We start from the raw sequence: 24,390 nt of genomic DNA, 5'->3' as shown, positions 1-24,390 counted from the left end.
CTATCCTTTCTAAGCAGGAAGAATCCCTCTACCTCTACCCTATCCATCCCCTTCATTATCTTATACGTCTCTATAAGATCCCCCCTCAGCCTTCTAAACTCCAACGAGTACAGACCCAGTCTATTCAATCTCTCTTCATAGTCCAACCCCCTCATCTCCGGTATCAGCCTAGTGAACCTCCTCCGCACTCCCTCCAAGGCCAATATATCCTTTCAGAAATGCGGCGACCAAAACTGCACACAGTACTCCAGCTGCGGCCTCACCAGTGCCCTGTACCGTTGCAGCAAGACCTCCCTGCTTTTATATTCTATTCTCCTCGCTATAAAGGCCAGCATCCCATTCGCCTTCTTGATCACCTGCTGCACCTGCAGACTGGGTTTTTGCGATTCGTGCACAAGGACCACCAGGTCCCTCTGCACCGTCGCCTGCTGCAGCTTTTTGCCCTTTCGCCCTGGCAGCAATGGGGAATCTGTCAGACTCCCCATTGCTGCCAGCTCAGTTGCTGGCCAGCTTGGGACCCCTGCAGCGCTGCCCCCTCCAGCTTCCCCCCACGGCCCAATCGCAGCCCCCACAGCAATTCCTGGGCCAGCCCGGACCACCACCACCCCCCCCCCCGCTGTACCGGAGCGCCCCGATGCACAGCCCACCCCCCCAGCAGTGGCGATTCCCCCATCCCCCTCAACCTGGCAGATCACCCCACGCTGCTTCATCCCCACCCCCGGGAGGCAGGCGTCCCCACCCAGCAGACCACCACCCCTCTCCCCCAAGCTGGCCCCTACCCCACTCCCTGGGTCATCCCCGCCCCCCTCTCCACCGGAAAGCAGACTCCGCTCCCCCCCCCCCGGCAGACGACCCCCCCCAGCCCACCCCAATCACAGGCCTCCCTCCATCCCGGACCGATCCCAATGCAGACTGCCAATGGGGCTCCCCACCCCCCAGCGATCAACCTAGGCCCCACCCGCGATGGCCCCCACCCCCTTGGCACTGTCCGATGCCCAGTGAGCACCAGCCCCAACAACTGACCCCCTGGGGGATCCCTGATTGCCCCTCCTTCGTTCTGACAGGGTCCCCTTGCTAGTTCCTCGAACGCGGGGAGTAATCTGAACCCCACCAGAGTGAAGTACCCCTGGCGGGTGGGAGACGCTGTTGGACCCGGCAGGTTCCACGTCCGGCCCAATAATCACATGCAAAATATATTTAAAATACATTAAAAAGAGGTTTAAATGACATTTACTTGTCTCCCCACTGGTTTCCAGCGCGGTCCCGACTGTGACTGTTCTCCGGCTCTGGAAGACTCGCCTGCATCGGGAATCCCGCAAAATGTCTGAAACTCTGCTGGTCGCAATGGGAGAACTGCCCGCTGGATCTCCAAACTCGATAGGTGCCTCAGGTCCCAAATTAAAGATTCGTACGTTTAGTTAACAGGCAGCAAAATGTTCTCCAAGCTCGATCCACACCTAACTTCAACTTGGATAGGGAGAGTCATCCCAGAAATATATGACAATCGGAGACTCTATGGGCAGGATCTTACAGCAGCATTTACCCAGTGGCGTAGCCGGGTTCGAAGATTAGGGGGAGCGAGCGCACAAAAAAAGGCGCCACGAAATAAACAATGACCTCTCTCTCATTCCACCAATTGCACCCCCCCCCCACACAACCCTGTCCAGGCCCCCGTCCCGCGCTGACGTCCTCACAGTCTGGCGTCGTCGCATCGCTCGCAAACCAACCGTTCTTTCCTCGGTAATTCATTTTCTTTCCTTTAAAAAAAACCATTTATTTTCAAGAGGGCGCCACTTCTGAAAAATGGCGACTGCTGAATCCCGACGTTCGTCCGTAGACCTGGGCCGTCCCACTGACGGAGCGGGGCTGAGGAGCCGTGCTCCGGATTGGTTTATCGAGCTGTCAGTCGGGGGGGGGGGGGGGGTTGGGTGTGGGTCTTCCCCGTAAACCACAACACATAACCACAAAATATACACGTTTTCTTAAAAAAAATCAATGATCGCAGGTAGGCTGTTCTCTAAAGCACTCTGAAAAATGGCACAAGCTAACGAGACTCCAGGGAGCAAATGAATATACTGATAGGCTGGAATTTTACTGCCCACCCGCCACGGGAATTGGAGGGAGCGAGGGGGCGGATCCTTGGTCAATGGGAAGATCTGATTACCTCAGGTGAGGTTTTACAGTTTTGGGATAAATGCAGTGGCGTAGCTAGTTGGTGGGGGGGGGGGGGGGGGGGGGTGGTGTGCAGGGGGATCGATCGCCATTTTTCAAAGTAAGGCTGTAATTAATGAATTCCGTGCACCAAGTTCGAAAGGCATTCAAAATCCCCTGGTGTGGACACTTGCAGACAGTAGGAAGGACAGTGACTATTTCTCTCTGACACTGCAATCTCAGGAGTGCTGCCCGATGGTTAATTTCAAAAGAGAAGTGGGACATTTCGACTTCATAACTTCTGGCCTCAACTTTGTGACAGAATTAAAATCTGCAGTGTAATTCACAAAGGAGTACCGGAGCGTTTATCCACTCACCTCACTGCCCTTTACATGAGTGTTTCTGCCGCTCAGTTCTTAGGTTATGGACATTCCCAGAACAGGTTCCTGCCTGTCCGTAAACTTGTCACTTAGTGGGTGAAGAGCGGTGCTCCTTTTATTGGTTTATTGAGCTGTCAGTCAGGGGGTTCGGTGTGAAGAATGTTCGCTAAAGCACTTTGAAAAGTGACACAAGCAATCGCACCCCCTGCACCCTGCCCTCCTCCTACCCCCTCCCAGCTATGCCACTGCATTTCGTCCAAAACCGAAAAACCCCACCTGAGGTCAACGGATCTTCCCATTGACCAAGGATCCACCCCTCGCTCACTCCAATTCCCATGGTGGGTAGGTGGTAAAATTCCAGCCTATGAGTATACTCATTTGCTCTTTGGGGGTCTCGTTAGCTCGTGCCATTTTTCAAAGTGCTTTAGAGAACATTCTTCATGGACTAACCAAGGTAGCAGTATACTGAGATGACACCTTGGCCACGGGGCCTTTGGACCAGTAACAGCTGGCCAACCTAGAAGTCTTGCAGAGATTTTCCAGAGCAGGATTTGCTTGAAGAAAGAGAAATGTGTTTTCCGAGCACAGCAAGAAGTCTCACAGCACCAGGTTAAAGTCCAACAGGTTTATTTGGTAGCAAAAGCTACTAGCTTTCGGAGCACTGCCCCGTCATCAGGTGAGTGGGAGTTGTGTTCACAAACAGGGCATTATAAAGACACAAACTCAATTTACAAAATAATGATTGGAATGTGAGTCTTTACAGATAATCAAGTCTTAAAAGGTACAGGCAATGTGAGTGGAGAGAGGGTTAAGCACAAGTTAAAGAGATGTGTATTGTCTCCAGACAAGACAGTTAGTGAGATTTTGCAAGCTGGAGAACTGGAACATCATGAGGTTATCGTGGGTTTGCGGTGCAGTAAGGTGCTGAGGTGACCATCGTTGATGGAGAGGCATGTATCCAAAAATGCAACCGATTCTGGAGAGTATCCATGGTGAGTCTGATGGTGGGATGAAACTTGTTGATGTTATCATACAGTTGTTTCAATGATTGTTCACCATGAGTCCAAAGGAAGAAAATGTCATTGATGTATCTAGTGTATAGCATCGGTTGAAGATTCTGTGCAGTGAAGAGGTCTTGTTCGAACCTGTGCATGAAGACGTTGGCATATTGAGGTGCGAATTTGGGTCCCATGGCAGTTCCGTGTGTCTGGATGAAGAACTGGTTGTTGAAGGTGAAGACATTGTGGTCCAGGATGAAGCGGATGAGTTGTAAAATTGCATCTGGAGATTGGCAGTTGTTGGTGTTGAGTAGTGAGGCAGTTGCAGCAATGCCATCATCGTGGGGGATACTGGCGTAGAGTGCCAAGACATCCATTGCGACAAGGAATTCTCCTGGTTCAACTGCTCCATGTGTGCTGAGTTTCTGTAGGAAGCCTGTAGCGATCACAAACTCACTCAGGTCAACCTATAACACAGACTAGGCTACGAGACTTTGCCGTTGCACCTCTCTCACACTCCTCAAGCACCTCATACACCAGCCCTACAGTAAACGCCGCATCCTGGAAACCAAGATAGAGTCCATATTCTCAACTTGCGCTCAGGACACAGACGAGCTGCAAAACTCTACCAAGCAGATAAGACAAAGGAGCTATGCCAGTTACATGCACACCAAGAACAGGAAACTTGAGAAACTCGGCATCACCAGCAGCAACCAAGCCTCCCCTGGTACCACAGTAGAAAGCAAGACCACTGCAGGGAAGTCCATTGTCAACTTGTCGGACTACACACTTCAACCAGATGAAATCGAAGTTCTCAGCCAAGGGTTCAATTTCTACCCCACCACCAAAATAGACCCCATCAGTCTCGCAGCAGACACAGAGGAATTCATCAGGTGAATGAGGCTGCGGGAGTTCTTCCAGAAACCACAAGAGGCCAACAGCAAACACAACGAGACAGCCAATGAACCAGAACAGCCGACAGAGAGGTCCGCGGTGCAGCAACTGAAGAGGAAAGAGTCGAATTGGACTCCTACGGAAGGCCACTGCCCTCGACTCGACATGTATGCCCGAGCCATCAGGAGGTGCATCAATGCCAGATTCATCAGCCGCACTCACAAGACAGCCCCGAACATCACCCAAACACAAGGCAACGCCATCTGTGCTCTCAGGACCAACTGCAACATTGTTACCAAACCAGCAGACAAAGGAGGGGCCATCGTCATACTGAACAGAACGGATTATTGTACCGACAACTGAACAACAAGCAACACTATAGACAGTTAACCGCAGATCTGACCAAAGAACACGCCCGTCAACTCAACAGACTGATCAAGATCTTTGATCCGGAACTTCAGAGCACCCTCCATGCTCTCATCCCATGTACCCCCTGCATTGGAGATCTCTACTGCCTCCCAAAGATACACAAGGCCAACACACCTGGCCATCCCATCGTATCAGGCAATGGGACTCTGTGCGAGACCCTCTCCAGCTACATCGAGGGCATCCTGAAACCCATTGTACAAAGAGCCCCCAGCTTTTGTTGTGACACTCCGGACATCCTACAGAACATATGGAGCAGTTGAACCAGGAGCATTCCTCGTCACAATGGGTGTCTCGGCACTCTACACCAGCATCCCGTATGACAATGGCTTTGCTGCAACTGCCTCAGTACTCAACACTGACAATTGCCAATCTCCACGTGCAATTCTACAACTCATCTGCTTCATCCTGGACCACAATGTCTTCACCTTCATCAAACAGTTCTTCATGCAAACGCACAGAACAGCCTGGGGACCAAATTTGCATCTCAATACAGCAACATCTTCACGTACAGGCTCAAACAAGACCTCTTCACTGCACAGGGCCTTCAACCGATGCTATACACTAGATACATCGATGACATTTTCTTCCTTTGGACACATGGTGAACAATCACTGAAATAACTATATGATGACATCACCAAGTCCCATTCCACCATCAGACTCACTATGGACTATTCTCTGGAACCGGTTGCATCCTTAGACACACGTATCTCCATTAAAAACAGTCACCTCAACACTTTACTGCAAGCCCACGGATAACCTCATGATTCTCCACTTCTCCAGCTTCCACCCTGAACACGTTAAAGAAGCCATTCCCTTCAGACAAGCTCTCTGTATACATAGGATCTGCTCAGATAAGGAGGGTTGCAACAGACACCTCCACGTGCTGAAAGATGCCCTCATTAGAACAAGATATGGCACTCGACTCATCGATCGACAGTTCCAACGCGCCACAGCGAAAAACCACAACATCCTCCTCAGAAGACAAATACAGGACACGGCAGACAAAGTACTCGTCCAGTACTTCCCCAGAGCAGAGAAGCTACAGCATCTTCTCCGGAGCCTTCAACATGTCATTGATGAAGACGATCATCTAGCCAAGGCCATCCCCACACCCCCACTTCTTGCCTTCAAACAACTACACAACCTCAAGCAGACATTGTCCGCAGCAAACTACCCAGCCTTTAGAAGAAGTGACCACTACACCACACAACCCTGCCACAACAACCTCTGCAATGTATGCCGGATCATCGACACGGATGCCATCATCTCACGTGAGAACACCATCCACCAGGTACAGGTACATACTCTTGCAACTCGGCCAATATTTTCTACCTGATGTGCTGCAGGAAAGTATGTCCTGAGGCATGGTCCACTGGGGAGACCATGCAGACACTAAGACAATGGATGAATGAACATCGCTCCGCAATCATCAGGCAAGAGTGTTCTCTTCCTTTTGGGGAGCACTTCAATGGTCACGGGCATTCAGCCTCTGATCTTCAAGTAAGCATTCTCCAAGGTGGCCTTCATGGCACACGACAAAGCAAAGTCACTGAGCCAAGACTGATAGCCAAGTTCCTCATACATGAGGACCACCTCAACCGAATCTCAAGTTCATGTCACACTATCTGTGGCCCCCACAACTTGCCTGGTCTTGCAAAATCTCACAAACTGTCTTGGCTGGAGACAATACACATCTCTTTAACCTGTGCTTAAACCTCTCTATATTCACATTGTCTGTACCTTTAAGACTTGATTACCTGTAAAGACACGCATTCCAAACATTATTTTGTAAATTGAGTTTCTGTCTTTATAATGCCCTGTTTGTGAACAGAACTCCCACTCACCTGATGAAGGTTCAGTACTCCGAAAGCTGGTGGATTTTGCTACCAAATAAACCTGTTGGACTTTAACCTGGTGTTGTGAGACTTCTTACTGTGTTTACCCCAGTCCACTGCCGGCATCTCCACATCCTATTTTCTGAGCAGTCAGAGTAACCTGGTTAGGCAACCGAGTAAATGGCAAGGGGTTCCATCTAGTGGAAGATAAGGGAAAGGTCATCAAGGGAGCACCAGCCCCAAGGAACACCAAAAATCCTTCCTCAATTATTACGGAAAGTTTATCCTGAATTTGGTTTCCGTGCTGCCTGCCTTGCTTCCCCTGCTACAAAAATACCATGATGTAGAGATCTCTTTAACCTGTGCTTAACCCTCTCTCCACTCACATTCTCTGTATTTTTAAGACTTGATTTCCTGTAAAGACTCGCATTCCAACCATTATCTTGTAAATTGAGTTTGTGTCTTTATATGCCCTGTTTATGAAAACAAGTCCTCACTCATCTGAAGAAGGAGCTTGAGGCTCCGAAAGCTGGTGCTGTCAAATAAACCTGTTGGACTTTAGCCTGGCGTTGTGATACTTCTTATAAAAATACCAGAGATGGTTAACTGGCACCACTCCAAGAATCTGGAGAACGGATGCTTTCAACTCGTTGTTACTTGTGTTTGGAATGGATTTGGTGAGGGCTGTTTCCCTGCATCGTTCTCTCCCTAAAATATTCATCCAATTGGTTCCAGTGACTGACTGACAATTTGGTTCAAACTAACAAAGAACAGTATAGCACAGGAACAGGCCCTTCGGCCCACCAAGTCTGTGCCGACACAGATGCCTCCCTAATCTAATATTTTCTTACCTCTGCGTGGTCCATTTCCCTCTATTCCCTGCCTGGTGACCTGGGGGTTCTCAAGTTGAGACACGACCGCATTTTCCTCATCTTTTTCCAGAGCTCTGTGTTGTTCTGTCACAATTTCAGTTCCAATTTTAAGTTTATTTATTAATGTCACAAGTAAGGCTTATATTAACACTGCAATGAAGTTACTGTGAAATTCCCCTAGTCGCCACACTCTGGCGCCTGTTCGGGTCAATGCACCTAACCAGCACATCTTTCAAACTGTCGGAGGAAACCAGAGCACCCAGAGGAAACCCACCCAGACATGGGGAGAATGTGAAAACTCTGCACAGACAGTGAGCCAAGGCAGGAATCGAACCCAGTTCCCCGGTGCTGTGAGGCAGCAGTGTTAACCACTGTGTCACCGTGCATCCTGTTTATTGCATCATTGTCTCTGTTGGGCCAAAATAATGCCTGGGCTCCGTCCATTTTTCAACATCTTCTCAATCAACGTTTGATGTTTATCCATTACATGTTTGCGAACCCTCGGGTCCCCATTCCATTTCTAACTTTTCTTTTTTTTAATGACTGCCATTATATATTTCCTTATGGGAATGGATTATTCCTTGTCACTGTCTATCCCCCGGTGCCTGATATATACTTGCAGCTAATACGCCACAGAGAAGTTTTTTTGCTTTGTGTGTTTTGCTGTTCCTCCGGGACTGGTCTATCTGTCGGAGAGGCCCATCATCCCTTTATGTTCAGATGCCACATGAGATGAATCAAGCAGAGGTTCCAGCTCTAACTGTTCACGGTGAAATAAGGCATTTGTGTTCTTCAGCCATCTACTCAATCTGCATCAGTCTTGTCTGCTCTGAACATCCCATCCTCATTGCCAAGTTGCTGCGTAAAGTTTATGGATCCACATTCGAGCACAAGGTTCTCGAACAATCAGAGAACAATCTTTTATTTTGTTAGATCAGTAGTGAGACAATCTCTCCTGGTTACCTAGGAGACTTTCCCAGTGGTTTACGGAGCTTAGCAGGTTTCTATACAATTTAAAAATACAGATAAGCTACCCAAGGGGGTCAAAGTGTTTTCCTACTGACTGATATTGTTAAGGGCCAGCCCTTTGACAACAGCAGATCACATCCTGCAGACCTACATTTTGCGCAACAGTTAATTCTGGGTTTAAACGATATTCCGCAGCGTGCAGACAGAAGCATCTTCAAAAGCTCTTAACAATTATGTTCTAATTTTCCCCTTATACCATTCCAGCAATGCTGCAAAAGGTTCTGTTCTCCATGTTAGAAAAATGAGATCGAGGCACTGGAGAAGGCGCAGAAAACATTGACGGGAAGGGTAGCAGGAAAGGCTTCACTCCTCCCTGGAAACTGGAATGGATTAGCTCTCTCTGCTCAGAAGGAAGATTGGGTGATGGAAAGTCTGACAGGGTGGATGTAAATATGAATACTGACAAAGAGCCATTGAACTGAAATGTTAACTCTGTTTAGCCAAACCTGAGTATTTTCAGCATTTCCTGAATTTATTTCAGATTTCCAACTTCCTCAGTAATTTTTCTTTCGTTGCAGAATGTCAGTGATAAACGCTGCAGAATTTAAAGGCTTCATTAGGGACTGCAGGCAGGGCCAAGTCTATGATGCCAAAGGTGGCTCAACTCTATGGTGCGGGGGGTCGGGGAGAAAGGCGGGGGGGTGGATTAAAATCAGGAAAACAATGATTGGGGCTCTGTTGTTCGAGGAATAGACAGGTGCTTCTATGGCCACTGATGCCAATCCAGATGGTTATGTTGCCTCCGAGGTGCCAAGGTCAAGAATGTCACTGAGTGGTTGAGGGACAGATGACATCCGGTCATCATGCCAAGACCAATGAGATGGGTAGAAAGAAGGTTGAAGTCAGGTAGGCAGAGTTTAGGGAGCTAGGAAAGAGATTAATAAGCAGGATCTTAACAGTAGTGTTGGGTTCCTACAACATGAAAATAAACCCTACACTGTACGTTCAACACTTCACTCTCATTGTTATTTTTAAATGGATTTTCTGCTGAATCAGGAAAGATGGCTGCTACATGTCACATGATCACATAGTGTCATAGAGGTTTACAGCACGGAAACAGGCCCTTCAGCCCAACTTGTCCATTTTGTCCAAAAGTCCCAACTTTGGGACTTGTCCAAAAGTCCCAACTTTTTTTTAATCCCCTAAGCTGATTCCAATTGCCTACATTTGGCCCATATCTCTTTATACCCATCTTACCCATGTAACTATCTAAATGTTTTTTAAAAGACAACATTGTACCCGCCTCTACTACTACCCCTAGCAGCTTGTTCCAGACACTCACCACCCTCTATGTGAAAATTTTGCCCCTCTGGACACTTTTGTGTCTCTCCCCTCTCACCTTAAAGCTATGCCTAGTTTTAGACTCCCCTACCTTTGGAAAAAGATGTTGACTATCTAGTTGATCTGTGTCCCTCATTACTTTAAGACCTCTATAAGATCACCCCTCAGCCTTCTACGCTCCAGAGAGAAAAAAGGCCATGGCTGGCCCTTTGTTCTGGGAGCTACCAGCAGAAGTTACCCAAACAGAATAATTTTTCACTCAGCCCGTACAATCTCACACTTCTTTGAGCAGACCCCTTGAAATCAACAAAATGAAATACAGATGAATTGGCTCCCCAATCTAAATCATCACAAAAGAGAGATCAAAATTCATTATAATGGAAGAGATTCTAGCAAGTTATCAATTTTTCTCTGTGGAGGAACAATGGAATTTTGGCCAGAAGCACAGAAACTGATTGTTATGTAATTAACCATTAATGAACCATGTCACATGACCTAAGCCTCCAGCCTTTTTGGACAGTGTTAACAATACATCTTTGGTCTCACGGGCAGTCTGCAGTTTAACATCCAACTGATGAACCACAAAGAAACAGAACTCCAGGCCCTCGAAGCTTGTTACCGCTGGAGAATTTCCTACCATTGCCAGCAGAATCTCTGCTTCGCCGTGTGCTATCAACGCCAACAGGAAAGTAGATTCCACACACTCAGCTGAACTGGAGCTCCTGCATGAAAGAATTCCTCATTAACTTTTACTCTGAAAATCACTGAACCATAATCAGAGGCCCAGGGTCACGTTCTGGGAACCCAGATTCGAATCCCACCATGGCAGATGGTGAAATCTGAATTCAATAAAATCTGGAATTAAAAATCTAGTGATAAACATAAAACCATTGTTGATTGTCATTTAAAAAAAAATCTGGTTCATTAATGCCCTTTAGGGAAGGAAATTGCTGTCCTTACCTGGTCTGGCCTACATGTGACTGCAGAGCCACAGCAATGCGCCTGACTCTTAAATGGCCTCTGAAATTACCTTGCACTTAGTTCAAGGGCACTTAGGGATGGGCAATAATTACTGTTCCAGTGATGCCCACAACCACAGAATGAATAAAAATACATGAATTATACTTCATTTCTCTGGTTCTTGTACTGTTGCCATCCAAAACAGTCAAACTACTTGATCTAGCCCCACCCCACCTTTACACTGTGTGTGCATGTGTACACATGTGTGCGTGTGTGCACATTTGTGTGTGTGTGTGATTGTGTGCATGTCTGTGTGTGTGTGTGCACATGCCTGTGTGTGCATGTGTCTGTGTGCATGTGTGTGTGCACATGCCTGTGTGTGGACACACATGTGTGTGTGTTTGCATGTATGCATATGTGTGTGCATGTATGTGTGTGTGCATGTGTGTCTGCTCATGCCTGTATGTGGACACGTGTGTATGTGTGTGTGTTTGTGTGGGTGTTTGTGCATTTGTGTGTGTGTGTGTGTGTGTGCGGAGGGGTGTATGTGGGGTGAAAAGTTGTGAAAACTTCTTCCCTGGGTTTTGAATGTGAAATAAACTACTCCTCTGACTTAATCATAATGCCAGTTAGCCAATTGGATCACACAAACTGAGGGTTTGGAAAAACACGCCATCGCATACTTTAAAAATAATTCAAAGCACTTTTTGCTTACAGACAGAAGCTGGGAGGAAGTAAGTCCTGTTATCCTACATCTCTCCTGTCTGTAATCTCTGGATTGGTCTCAGTATCATACACTAGAGAAAGGACGATAAAGCAGGTCAATGGTTACTTTGTCTGTGAGGGTTTCCTCCGGGTGCTCCGGTTTTCTCCCATGTTCAAAGATATGCAGGTTAGGTGGAGTAGCCATGTTAAATCGTGGGGTGATGGGTACAGGGTGGGGACGTGCAGGACTTGACTTTCACACAGTCGGTGCAGACTCGATGGGTTAAATGGCCTCTTTCTGCACTATAGGGAGTCTAAGGGATTGCATGGACTCTGTGGAATATGGGGGAAGGGAGGTAGGAGGGAGGTTTTAGATTCCTGGAACGTCGGGACTGGTTGTAGGGCAGGTAGGACCTGTACGGCCAGGCTGATTGCACTTAAGCTGAACCAGGGTCAATGTTTTCATGGGTCATCAGTGCAGCGTGGAAGCTTTTAAACAAGCTTGCAGGAAATGAGAGCTAGGATGTCGCAATAGAAAGTAGAAACAAGGTTCACAAAGGATTGGTAAAGACAGAGTGGTAGCATAAGAAATAGTAAGATATTTGATAGGATCAGTCAAAGAGAGAATACAATAAGGCTTAAATGGGGTTTATCATGCGTGTATGTGAATGCTCACATGTGTGGTAAGGTAGGTGAGCTGTGTACCCAGGTAGCCACGTATGGATGTGATGTTATGATGGTTCCAAAAAGGGAAATTCTGGATAGTAGGTATTCCAGATACAAGCTGTTCAGGAAACAGAGGGAAGAAAAGAAAGGAGGAGGATTGGTAGAATTGAATACATTCAGTATTGATAAGGATAATATTACAGTAAAGAGAAAATATCCTAGAAGAGTCAAGAATCTAATTGGTTTGAGTTAAGAAACAGTAAAGGTGACTTTACACTGCTGAGTGTAGAGAATTGGTCACCAAATAGTGAGGGAGATAGAGAGGAATAAATCTGCAGGGAAATTAAAAGACAATTAATAGTCTCTTTTGATGAGGTAAAGGGGAATGGAGTTAACGTGCTTGGTGTTTGACACAGTGACTTATAACAAGGTTAAAGTAAAAGTGGCAACATTGACATGAATCTCGCTGAGTGACAGGAAACAGACAGTGCTTAATGATTGTTTTTTCAGCCTGGAGGGAGTTCTCTCAGGTCAGTGGCAATGCTGTATTGAATACTCAGACATGGGTGTAAAGGGCAGAGTATCAGGAGGTTAACGATACACATAAGGACATAGCCAGGCCGGTGATACGGATTTCAATAAAGTATTAGACAAATTTCCACATCAAAGCCTGGTTAATAAAGTTAAGGCCTATGAAAAGGAGTGATGAGTGGCAGCTTGTATACAAAAAAAGGGCATAAAATGGGAATTGGTTGTTTTTCACACTGAAGGATGAGTGCTGTGTCCCAAGGCTTCAACCAATGCTTTTTGTTTTATATATATATATGTATAAATGACATCGATATTGCAATATAATTCCACAAGCTGCTGATGATACCAAACTTGGAGGCATGGGAAGCAGTGAGGATAAGACAAGCAAACAGCAACAAGATATTTATAGAGGCAGCAGATTGGGCAGAAAATTGGCAGATTGAATTTAATACAGAAATGTGTATTTTGGCAGAAGTAATGGAAGGAAAGGCAATATAGACTAATAGCACATTCTAAAGAGTGAACAAGGACTTGGGAGGGGTTTTCACGGGTTTAGATTGTTGCAACACACGGGACGTATTCAGAGGGGTTAGCCACACATCTTCAGCTTCATAAATAAATATATTGGGCTTGATTTTACCATCGCCTTGCATCCGCTTTTGGGCGCGGAAACTTGGTAAACATGAGGCGAGTCGCACGATCCGCGCCAGCCTCTGCGGCGGTTCCCCCTTTATCAAAAGCCGAAAATGGCCGCAACCAGGACTGCGTCCAAAATGAGCGCAAAATTGGATGTGCAACCCATTAAGTCAATTTAAATGCATTTTGCATTTATATTGACTTAATGGGCTGCATGTCCAATTTTACCAGCACTTCCCCCTTTACCGCTGTGTTCACCCATCCAGAATCAGCGTGAAACAGACATGCTCCATAGAAGTTAGTGAGGAGGTAAGCGCTGAGCGTCCAAGGGCTCTCTGCTTGAAATCAGTGAGGGGGAAGGGGAGGTCTGCTGCCACTCCGCCTCAGATCGATGGGGGGAAGGGGGGAGGGCCCCACAATTGGTCTGGGTCGGGGGGGTAGGGGGGATAAGGGGGGTCAGTAACATTTTGAGGGTGGGGCAACATCTATGGGGGCCACAGGGAGGCATTATCTGGCCCGGGAGCGATGTGGCAGAGGAACCGCATGCTATCATTTTTTTCTGTGCGTGTCCAGTTGGAGGATTTGATCAGAGCTGCAGGATTTTGGGTGCATTAAGCCCCACGCACAGGCTTCTACAGCGTGATTTAGAATCGCTGCTATTTTTTCAGGCAGAGTGCATATGGGGACACTTTGAACGGGTTTAAAGGTCTGATCTGAAGCACTCCCAGATTCAAGTCTGCTCAGAACTCAGAATCAAAATGGTAAAATCAGTCCCAATGAATGCAAAAGATGTTAGACTGAAAGCCCAGCTGCCTTTTAGCTTTGACAAGGGGTCATCCGGACTCGAAACATCAGCTCCATTCTCTCCTTACAGACATAGCCAAACCTGCTGAGATTTTCCAGCATGTTCTCTTTTAGAGTTAGCCTGAACCTTAATAAGGCTCAGGGTTTGGCTACACCTGGGACATTGTGTCCAGTTCTGCTCAGCACCCTTCGGGAAGGGGGTGAGGAGAGGGTGCAGGGTTAGGGGAATGACTCCAGGGATGAGGGTCCACAAGCTTAGGTTAGAAAAGCCTGACACAGTCCCTACAGAGAGCCATCAGGTGTGGAAGGGCAGAATGGCCTCACTCCGCTGTAATGACTCAAGCTGCTGCCAAACTGACTAATGAATATGTAATACGTAGTGAATATGTATTGAGTAAGCCCCGCCTCCTCACTGGGCACGTCCGCTATTGTACTGCCCGGCCACGGCCCCGCCCCTCGCTCCAGGCTCCGCCCCTCCCTGTCTCAGGCCCACTCCCGGACGGCGGTCCCCACCCTCCCCCGCCGCGAGGGCGATCCCCTCCCGCACGCCCCGCCCCGCGCCCCACCCCTTCCCACAGGCTCCACCCCCCGCTAAGATGGCCGAGTCCGGTGGCGGGGAGTTTTCTCCCGAGCAGCAGAGCAGGTAAAGGGAAAATCGGGGCACCGGGCCTGGGAAACAATGCCTCAGTCCAGTAGGCCCTGTGCTCGCGGCAGTAGGGGGAGGGAAGGGGGCGAGGAGAGGGAGGAAGGGGGGCGAGGAGAGGGGGGAAGGGGGGCGAGGAGAGGGGGGAAGGGGGGCGAGGATTGGGGGGGAAGGGGGAGGGGGGGCGAGGAGTGGGGGGGCGAGGAGTGGGGGGGCGAGGGGAGGAGGGGGAGGGGAGGGGGGCGAGGGGGGAGGGGAGGGGGGGCAAGGGGGCGAGGGGAGGAGGGGGAGGGGAGGGGGGCGAGGGGGGAGGGGAGGGGGGCGAGGGGGGAGGGGAGGGGGGGCAAGGGGGCGAGGGAGGGAGGGGGGAGGGGAGGGGAGGGGGGAGGGGGGAGGGGAGGGGGGGGGAGGGGGGAGGGGGGGGAGGGGGCGAGGGGAGGGGGGGGGAGGGGAGGGGAGGGGAGGGGGAGGGGGGGCAAGGGGGCGAGGGAGGGAAGGGGGCGAGGGAGGGAAGGGGGCGAGGGGAGGGGGGAGGGGGGGGCGAGGGGAGGGGGGAGGGGGGGCGAGGGGAGGGGGGGGGCGAGGGGAGGGGGGGGGCGAGGGGGGGGGGAGAGGGAGGGGGGGCGAGGGGAGGGGCGAGGAGGGGGGAAGGGGAAGGGGGCGGGGAGGGGGGGAAAGAGTGCATCAACGTCCTTCTGGTAGTGTGGTGACCAGAATTGTACACGATAATCCAAATGCGGCCTAACCAAAGTCTTATACAGCTGCAACACAGAATCATAGAATCCTACAGTGCAGAAGAAGGCCATTCAGCCCATTGAGTCTGCACCAACCACAATCCCAACTAGCCCCAATCCCCATGTATTTTACGCTAGTTAGTCCCCCGATCATAAAAGTTAATTTAGCATGGTTGATCCACTAACTTGCACATCTTTGGACTGTGGGAGGAAACCGAAGCACCCGGAGGAAACCCATGCGGGCATGGGGAGAAGTGCAAACTCTGCATAGACAGTGACCCAAGCCGGGAATTGACCCCGGGTCCCTGTGAGGCAGCAGTGCTAACCACTGTGCCAATCACACACGATTTTCCATCTCCTATACTGAACACCCCAATCGATGAAAGCCAGCATGCCATACACCACATTGAGTGAGGGGAGAGGAGGAGTGAGCAGGACAGTAACGGGTTGAGGAAAAGTAGGGTGGGGGAGGGGAACACACAGGAAAGTGAGGTGAGAGAAAGAGGAGGATCAAAGAGTGGGTTGGGGAGGTGGGAGTAGGGGAGAGGGGATGGGAGAGAGAGGAGGCGGAGAAGGAAGCAAAGGAGAGAGCGGGGATTAGGTGATGGGAGGTTAGGGGATGATGAGGAGGAAGAGCTGGCTCAGATTGGGGAGGAGGATGGAGGGGAATGAGACGAGAGGGGAATGAAGACAGGTTTGGAGAGGAAGTGGAGAAGGGGGAGCACAGAGGCATAATGTGGAGAGGCTTGGAGAGAGCTGCCAACTGTCATGCTCATTCTTCCTGAATTTCCCCCTTCCCTTCCCTCTAATATTTCATAGAATCATAGAAACCCTACAGTGCAGAAAGAGGCTATTTGGCCATCGAGTCTGCACTGACCACAATCTCATCCAGGCCCTACCCCCATATCCCTACATATTTACCCGCTAATCCCTCTAACCGACGCATCTCAGGACTCTAAGGGGCTATTTTTAGCATGGCCAATCAACTTAACCTCCACATTTTTGGACTGTGGGAGGAAACCGGAGCACCCGGAGGAAACCCACAGAGACACGAGGAGAATGTGCAAACTCCAGACAGACAATGACCCAAGCCGGGAATTGAACCCAGTTCGCTGGAGTTGTGAAGCAGTAGTGCTAACCACTGTGTTACCGTGCTGCCCCACATTTGAACATTCTTCTCTATTTAACTCAGTTTATACTCTGTTTGCTCCTTGTCTCCTCACAGCATGGCTGATAAGAGCACTGCCCTGCGTCACACATTTTCAGCCCCAGGGCACAGTGCTACTCTGCTCCGGGGACTGGCATTGCTTCGAGCTCGCGAGCAGCTATTGGATGTGGTACTGATGGTAAACACTGTGATATTTCGGGTGCATCGAGCAGTACTGGCTGCCTGCAGCGACTATTTTCGGTGAGTTGCCTACTTTGTTTTCAGCCACAGTTTTTTAATGTGTTTTTTAACCAGTGGTTTGATGCTGAACAGGCCATTCATGCTGGCGTATTCCTTTCTGAGCATAACTTCAACCTTTGTCTAACCTTTGAGCCCCAAGGTGAAGGTCAGAGTTCAAGTTGTCATAAAGGTATGGTTACACAAGAAATAGAAGCAGGATTCAGCCTCCAGACCCTGACATTCGACACAATAATGGTTGTCTATTCTGGCCTCAACTCCTTTTCTATGCCATTTCTCCATAGCTCTCTTTTCCTCGATCTATCAAATATTTATCCACCTCCACGTTGAAGTCTATCACTTCAATCTAGGTATTCGTGTGAGTGACAGATGATTATTCTGTTAGACTATCAAGTGGTCATAGAATCCCTACAGTGCAGAAGGAATCCATTTAGTCGACACCGACCAAATGCCGCCCAGGCCCAATCCCCATAACTCCATGCATTTACCCTAGTTAATCCCCCTGACACTAAGGGGCAATTTCGCATGGCCAATCCACCTAACCTGCACATCTTTGGACTCTGGAAGGAAACCGGAATATCTGGTTGGCACAGTGGAGTTTTGTAGAAATCCAGCCAGGATATTAAAAGGTGGGCCGGCGATTTCCATCTGCTCCTAGTTCTTATAAACATGAGCTTAGCCACATCCCAATAATGAATAAAAATAACGAAGTGTGCATTCCAATGAGATGACGGGCAGCATGCTGACATGGTGGTTAGCTCTGCTGCCTCTCAGTGCCAGGGACTTGGGTTCAATTCCCAGCTTGGGTCACTGTCTGTGTGGAGTTTGCATGTTTTCCCCATGTCTGCATGGGCTTCTTCCCACAGTCTGAAAGGCGTGCTGGGTAGGGTACATTGGCTATGCTAAATTCTCCCTCAGTGTACCCAAACAGGCGCCGGAGTGTGGCAATTAAGGGATTTTCACGGTAATTTTTTCTCTGCACTGTTAATGTAGGCCTAATAAAGTAAACTTTAACCTTTATTGTCTTATCATCTCACCTCTAAATTGATGGTGCTTTATCCTGAGGCTATGATTGTTAGTACTCGACTTGCAAGCCAGGGAAAACAGCCTCCCAGCTTCTACCCATCTGAGGATATCTTCCATTCTGTCATGTGTCACTACCATGTTAGTTGGGATCAATGCAGAACCTATCTGATCTAGGGTATCCATGAGGTTCTGTAGGCCATTATCTACAACCACAACCTGTAGTGTTATGGCCTGCTATTTTCCTCACTCTATCAAGCAATGGGACAAATGATTAAATAACGAGCTCAGGAGAACGTGCCAGGAGCAGCACTAGGCATGTGACAAAATGACTTGCGAACCGAATGATGCTGCAGCGTGGGACTACTTGCATGTCAAATAACGGAAGCAACATGGAATCAAGCTTTTTTAAAATTCATTTACAGGATGTGGGTGTCGCTGCCTAGGCTAACATTTATTGCCTATCCCTAGTTGCCCTTGAGAAGGTGGTGGTGAGCTGCCGCCTTGAAGCGCTACAGTCCATGCGGTGTAGGCGCACACCCACAATGCTGTTAGGGAGGGAATTGCAGGACTTTGACCCAATGATCCTCAGAGGGAAACTTGCAGGTGGTGGTGTTCCCAGATATCTGCTGCTCTTGTCCTGGTAGATGTCATGGGTTTGGAAAGTACTGCCTAATGAACCTTGGTGAGTTGCTGCAGTGCATCTTTAAGATGATGTACACAGCTGCCACTGCTTATCAGTGGTGGAGGGATTGAACGTTTCTCGAAGGGGCAGCAATCAAGTAGGCTACTTTGTCCTGGATGGTATTGGATTTCTTGTGTTGTTAGAGCTGCACTCATCCAGGCAATTGGAGAGTATTGCATCACACTCTTGACTTGTAGATGTGGGAGGGAGGTGAGTTACTCACTACAGGATTCCTAACCTTTGACCTGCCCTGGTAGCATATTTATATTTATTTGGCTAATCCAATCAATTTCTGGTCAATGGTAATCACCAGGATGGTTCAGCTAGTGATCCCACAACCAACAGATCGGACATCTCTGAAACCCTGCCACATATTGGCTAGTTGAGCAATTAAACAACAAAGCGCAGGAGGAGGCTTCAGAAAGGTCCCCCCTTAATCCTGTATGTCAGCTGTAAGGGTGGATGTATTTTTAAAAATATTTTGTGGGGGTGGGGGTAGCCGTACTTGCATGTGTGTGTGGGCAGGTTTGTGTCTGTGTGCGCGTGTGAGTTGGTGTGTGTGCGTGTGCCGCGCGGGCGAGTTTGTGTGTGTGTGTGCATGCGCAGCGCGGGCGGGTTTGTGTGTGTGTGTGCGCAGTGCGGGCGGGTTTGTGTGTGTGCGCGCGCGGGTTTGGGTATGCGCACGCGCGGGTTTGTGTGTGCGCGCGCGCGCAGCGCGGACGAGTTTGTGTGTGCGCGCGCAGCGCGAACGAGTTTGTGTGTGCGCGCGCAGCGCGGACGAGTTTGTGTGTGCGCGCGCGAGCAGCGCGGACGAGTGTGTGTGCACGCGCGAGCAGCGCGGACGAGTTTGTGTGCGCGCGCAGCGCGGACGAGTTTATGTGTGTGCGCATGCGCACAGCGCGGACGAGTTTGTGTGTGCGCGCGCACAGCGCGGACGAGTTTGTGTGTGCGCGCGCGCAGCGCGGACGAGTTTGTGTGCGCGCGCGCAGCGCGGACAAGTTTGTGTGTGCGCGCGCGCAGCGCGGACGAGTTTGTGTGTGCGCGCGCGCGTTTGTGTGCGCGCGCGCAGCGCGGACGACTTTGTGTGCGCACGCGCAGCGCGGCCGAGTTTGTGTGTGTGCGCGCGCGCAACGCGGCCGAGTTTGTGTGCGCGCGCAGCGCGGCTGAGTTTGTGTGCGTGCGCGCGCATGGGTAGGGAGGGAGGAACACACTGCAATTACAGCCACCAAAGATGTGAAGATGCTGGCATTGGACTGGGGTGGCCATCAGGTGAGGTACTTGATGAAGGAGTAGCAGTCTGAAAGCTTGTGATACCAAATAAACCTTTTGGACTTGATCCTGGTGTTATGAGACTTATCACTGTAGTCACCAAAGTGATACTAAGCAAATTGTCGAAGCAGAGTTTTTGGATATTTTTAAAGCAGAGGTGGAGAGATACTTGGCCAGTAAGGAGTTAGTGTGATATAGGGGGTAGGTGGGTTGCAGATTTGAAATTACAATTAGGTCAGCCATGATTTTACTTGATGAGGAACAGCCTTGAAGGGCCTACTCCTGCTCCTTGTTCATATGTTTCTATATACAGTACTTACGTTTCCAGAAAGCGTTTGGTTGAGTGCCTCATCAAAAGTTATTTTGTGGAAAATAATTGCTGTGGGGGTAACACATGGTGTAGGGGGTAACGTTGGCATGGACAGACCAAGCTAACAGGAAACAGGGAAGCAAGTTAACATTTCTGGAAATTCTGATGAAAGATCACAATCTGAAATGTTAACTTGGTTTGTCTCTTCTGTTGCTTCCTGACCTGTTGAGTTGTGCAAGCACTTTGTTTTGATTTCAGATTTCCAGCATCCACAGTATTTTGCTTTGATTTTAGATTTGATTTATTATTGTCACATGTATTAACGTACAATGAAAAGCATTGTTTCTTGCATGCTATACGGACAAAGCATACCATTCATAGAGAAGGAAACAAGAGAGTGCAGAATGTGGTGTTACAGTTATAGCTAGGATGTAGAGAAAGATCAACTAAATGCAAGGTAGGTCCATTCAAAAGTCTGACGGCAGCAGGAAAGAAGCTGTTCTTGAGTCGGTTGGTATGCTATCTCAGACTTTTGTATCTTTTTCCCGGCAGATGAAGGTGGAAGAGAGAATGTCCGTCGTGCATGGAGTCCTTAGTTATGCTGGTTGCTTTGCTGAGGCAGCGAGAAGTGTAGACAGAGTCAATGGATGGGAGGTTGGTTTGCGTGATGGATTGGGCTACATTCACGACCTTTTGTAGTTTCTTGCAGTCTTGAGCAGAGCAGGAGCCATACCAAACTGTGATACAGCCAGAAAGAATGCTTTTTATACCATGGATGAAGTTGTTTAGTTATGTGGAGAAGATGGGATTATTCCCCTAAGAGGGTTAACAAACAGGGTCATACATTGTGATCAAGCTGAGATCAGCCATTTGGATGTGTTCAGTTAATTCTTGTTTCTATTTCTTCTTTTCTAGGGCAATGTTCACTGGAGGAATGCGGGAAGCTGGCCAGGATGTTATTGAGTTGAAAGGCGTATCTGCCAAGGGCCTCAAACACATCATTGATTTTGCGTATAGCGCTGAGGTGACCCTGGACCTCGATTGTATCCAAGATGTACTGGGAGCTGCTGTCTTCCTGCAGATTGTGCCTGTGGTTGAATTATGTGAACAGTTCCTGAAGTCAGCCATGAGTGTGGAGACCTGTCTCAATATTGGTCAGATGGCCACCACCTTCAACCTCTCCTCCCTGAAGGAGTCAGTGGATGCCTTCACCTTTGCTCATTTCCTGCAGATTGCACAGGAGGAGGATTTCCTACAGCTTCCTCTTGAGAGACTTGTCTTCTTCCTGAACAGCAACAAGCTAAAGAACTGCAATGAGGTTGACCTGTTCCATGCTGCCATCCGATGGTTGCAGTTTGATGAGTCTCGGCGAGCTAATGCTCACCTGGTCCTCTGCTACATCCGCTTCCCCCTGATGAGATCCTCTGAGCTAGTGGACAGTGTGCAGACGCAGGCAGTCATGGTGGAAGATCCTCTGTGTCGTCATTACCTGCTGGAGGCTTTCAATTACCAGATCCTGCCATTCCGCCAACATGAGATGCAATCTGCCAGGACCAGAATCCGCTCTGACACCGTGTCCCTCGTTGCCTTTGGTGGCACTCCATACACGGACAATGACCGAATGGTTAGCCGCAAAGTCTTTGCTCTGCCGGATTGGAATTCTCGCCAGTTCACAGAGCGACCAGAAATGGAGGTGGGATGTAGCCACGCCTGTGTTGCTGTCTTGGATAACTTTGTGTATGTCGTGGGAGGTCAGCACCTACAGTACAGGAGCGGAGAAGGGGCTGTTAGCTGGTGCTTCCGTTACGACCCCCATCTCAATCACTGGCTGCGGATTCGGTCTCTGCAGGAAGCTCGCATCCAGTTCCAGCTGGACGTGCTGCAGGGAATGCTGTTTGCCACTGGTGGGCGAAATCGGTCTGGGAGCCTCTCCACAGTCGAGCGTTATTCCCCTCGGAAAAATGAATGGACAAATGTGTGCAGCCTGAAACGGCGAACCTGGGGCCACGCAGGAACAGCCAGTGGGGGGAAGCTGTACATCTCTGGAGGTTATGGCATCACCATCGAGGATAAGAAATCCCTTCATTGCTACACTCCTGAAACTGACCTCTGGGAATTCAAAACTCCGATGAATGAGCCACGGGTTCTCCACTCGATGGTCGGTGCAAATGGGCGGATTTATGCAATTGGCGGCCGTATGGACCATGTTGATCACTGTTTCGATGTCCTGGCTGTTGAATATTACATCCCTGAGACTGATCAGTGGACCAGTGTTAGTCCGATGAGGACGGGTCAGTCTGAAGCTGGTTGCTGTGTGCTACAGAGAAAGATCTATGTGGTAGGAGGATATAATTGGCACTTGAACAATGTGACCAGCATTGTACAGGTTTATAACATTGGCACAGATGAATGGGAGAGGGACCTGCATTTCCCCGAATCTTATGCAGGAATTGCCTGTGCTCCGCTCGTCCTTCCACAGCTCTTGGTGCAGAGGTAGCCAAGACACTGCCCAGCGGGCAGTAGGAAAGGGAGCCCTCAGGTCGGGTGCAGGAACTGGAAGACCTTGTTTACAGGACAGGAGGGAAGAGCTGGGTGACCCAGTCAACAACATCGCTCCCTACCAAATCAGGACAAAGTGTGGTTTACCCGGGAGCCCACATGTTTAACGCTGCGTCTACGTTTCACTCGGGGTCCCTGGGTGGCTGTACAGAGGGGAGCAAAAACTGACCTGTTTTATTTGAAACATCTTTAAACTCAGCCAATTGCAGTATTCCTTGAATGTAATAAATCCTCATTATGCTGCTGAAATCTCAGCCAGGAAGCCTTCCCACTGGCCTCAATGAAAGGAAAATCAAAAAAATCAAAATGTTTGTTATTGTATATAGTATACTGTAACATAGTGACCCTGCAAGTGAGCCGCTTGGACCCGCTCTGTCAGCTGATATTGAAATCAGTGATTTTTGGGTTTGATACAAGACCCCTGAATTCACTGAGTGTAACTCAACTGCTGAGAGTCGGAATTCTATGAAAACAGAAACCTTCCCACAAGGGACCTGCCTCCAACTGAGATCAGTCGGCAGAGACTGCGCAAGTGTGCATTAGGATCAGAGCTGAACATTTCTGATCAGGAATGAAGCATTCGGGAAACCAGGTGAAAAGCAAAATGCTGCAGATGCTGGAAATCTAAAATGAAACAAAATCATTTGGAAACGCTTAGCAGGTTAGGAGGCATCTGTGAAGAGAAACAGTCAATGTTTCCGGTCAGGACCTCTCCGCAGAGCAGTGCTGACTCTTCATTTTAAAATGTATTGAATTTGAAGTGTTAATCTGTTGCTGGGGTCTGTGAAGCATCTGGAACTGGGATATTGCTCAGTGCTCTGCCATTGGTTCCAGCCATGCTCTGTGTAAAGTCTAAGTCACTCATTCTGCCTGTTGCCTGTCCCAATGTTGTCAAGATTTGAGCTGGTGCTCATTTTCCAGTCACCAACATCAGTGCCTCTTCTGTTTGCAGTCAGATTTGGAGCCATCCCTCTGGGGCAGACAGCACATTCAGTTCATTTATTTTAGCTCGTACCTCCCTGTTCATCCAGGTTAAGGATGGGAATCTCAATGTACAGATTTAACTCTGGAATAAAATGCCTGCCGGTAACTGAGGCGTGAAATGATCTCATTCACCCTGGGACCATGGGTAATAAAATTCCTGGATTTGCGGCTCAGCCAGGGACTAAATGAGGGCCCACGTCTGCCATCCAAGGGTCAGCACTGAGGACCCGCACACTGTCCGGGGGTCGGCGCCGCACGGCTGATATTTATACATTTACCAGGTGTACAGGGCAGACTGAAGACCTGGCAGTGTTCGTGGGGGGCAGGGTGTGGTGGGGGAGGGGATGTTGTACAGGATGCTCCGGGTAGTATCATAGAACACTACAGTGTGGAAACAGGCCCTTCGGCCCATCGAGTCTGCACCGACCACAATCCCACCCAGGCCCTATCCCCCATATTCCTACACGTTTACCCGCTAATCCCTCTAACCTACACATCCCAGGACATTAAGGGGCAATTTTAGTATGGCCAATCAACCTAACCTGCACATCTTTGGACTGTGGAAGGAAACTGGAGCACCTGGAGGAAACTCACGCAGACATGAA

At 49.1% G+C, this 24,390-nt stretch overlaps 2 protein-coding genes across 2 annotated transcripts in view; one reads left to right on the top strand and one right to left on the bottom strand.

Annotated features, from left to right (window-relative positions):
* LOC145358590 (uncharacterized) overlaps positions 1-1,274 on the bottom strand; it is a 20,646-nt gene extending 19,372 nt beyond the window's left edge. The window contains exon 1 of the mRNA XM_080212774.1: positions 1,235-1,274. The gene's annotated coding sequence lies outside the window, so the exon portion shown is untranslated. The remainder of the gene's footprint in view (positions 1-1,234) is intronic.
* Positions 1,275-14,747: 13,473 nt separating this feature from the next.
* Positions 14,748-24,001, top strand: klhl26 (kelch-like family member 26). Its single transcript, XM_080213004.1, has 3 exons — positions 14,748-14,816; positions 16,776-16,958; positions 21,158-24,001. Exons 1-3 carry the CDS (start codon positions 14,770-14,772, stop codon positions 22,737-22,739), a joined length of 1,812 nt encoding a protein of 603 aa, XP_080069130.1. The 5' UTR covers positions 14,748-14,769; the 3' UTR covers positions 22,740-24,001.
* Positions 24,002-24,390: the final 389 nt, after the last annotated feature.

The sequence above is a fragment of the Carcharhinus amblyrhynchos genome, chromosome 26, assembly GCF_965287045.1.
Source record: "Carcharhinus amblyrhynchos chromosome 26, sCarAmb.v2.hapA, whole genome shotgun sequence".
NCBI lineage: Eukaryota > Metazoa > Chordata > Chondrichthyes > Carcharhiniformes > Carcharhinidae > Carcharhinus > Carcharhinus amblyrhynchos.
This window is presented reverse-complemented; position numbering and strand designations above follow the sequence as displayed.

What these genes read in the sequence shown, in the direction of transcription:
- klhl26 (XM_080213004.1), top strand. Translation starts at nt 14,770, where the DNA reads ATGGCCGAGTCCGGTGGCGGGGAGTTTTCTCCCGAGCAGCAGAGCAG. An exon ending in TCTCCCGAGCAGCAGAGCAG is followed by an intron (nt 14,817 to 16,775) that starts GTAAAGGGAAAA and finishes GTCTCCTCACAG; the next exon opens with CATGGCTGATAAGAGCACTG. An exon ending in GCCTGCAGCGACTATTTTCG is followed by an intron (nt 16,959 to 21,157) that starts GTGAGTTGCCTA and finishes CTTCTTTTCTAG; the next exon opens with GGCAATGTTCACTGGAGGAA.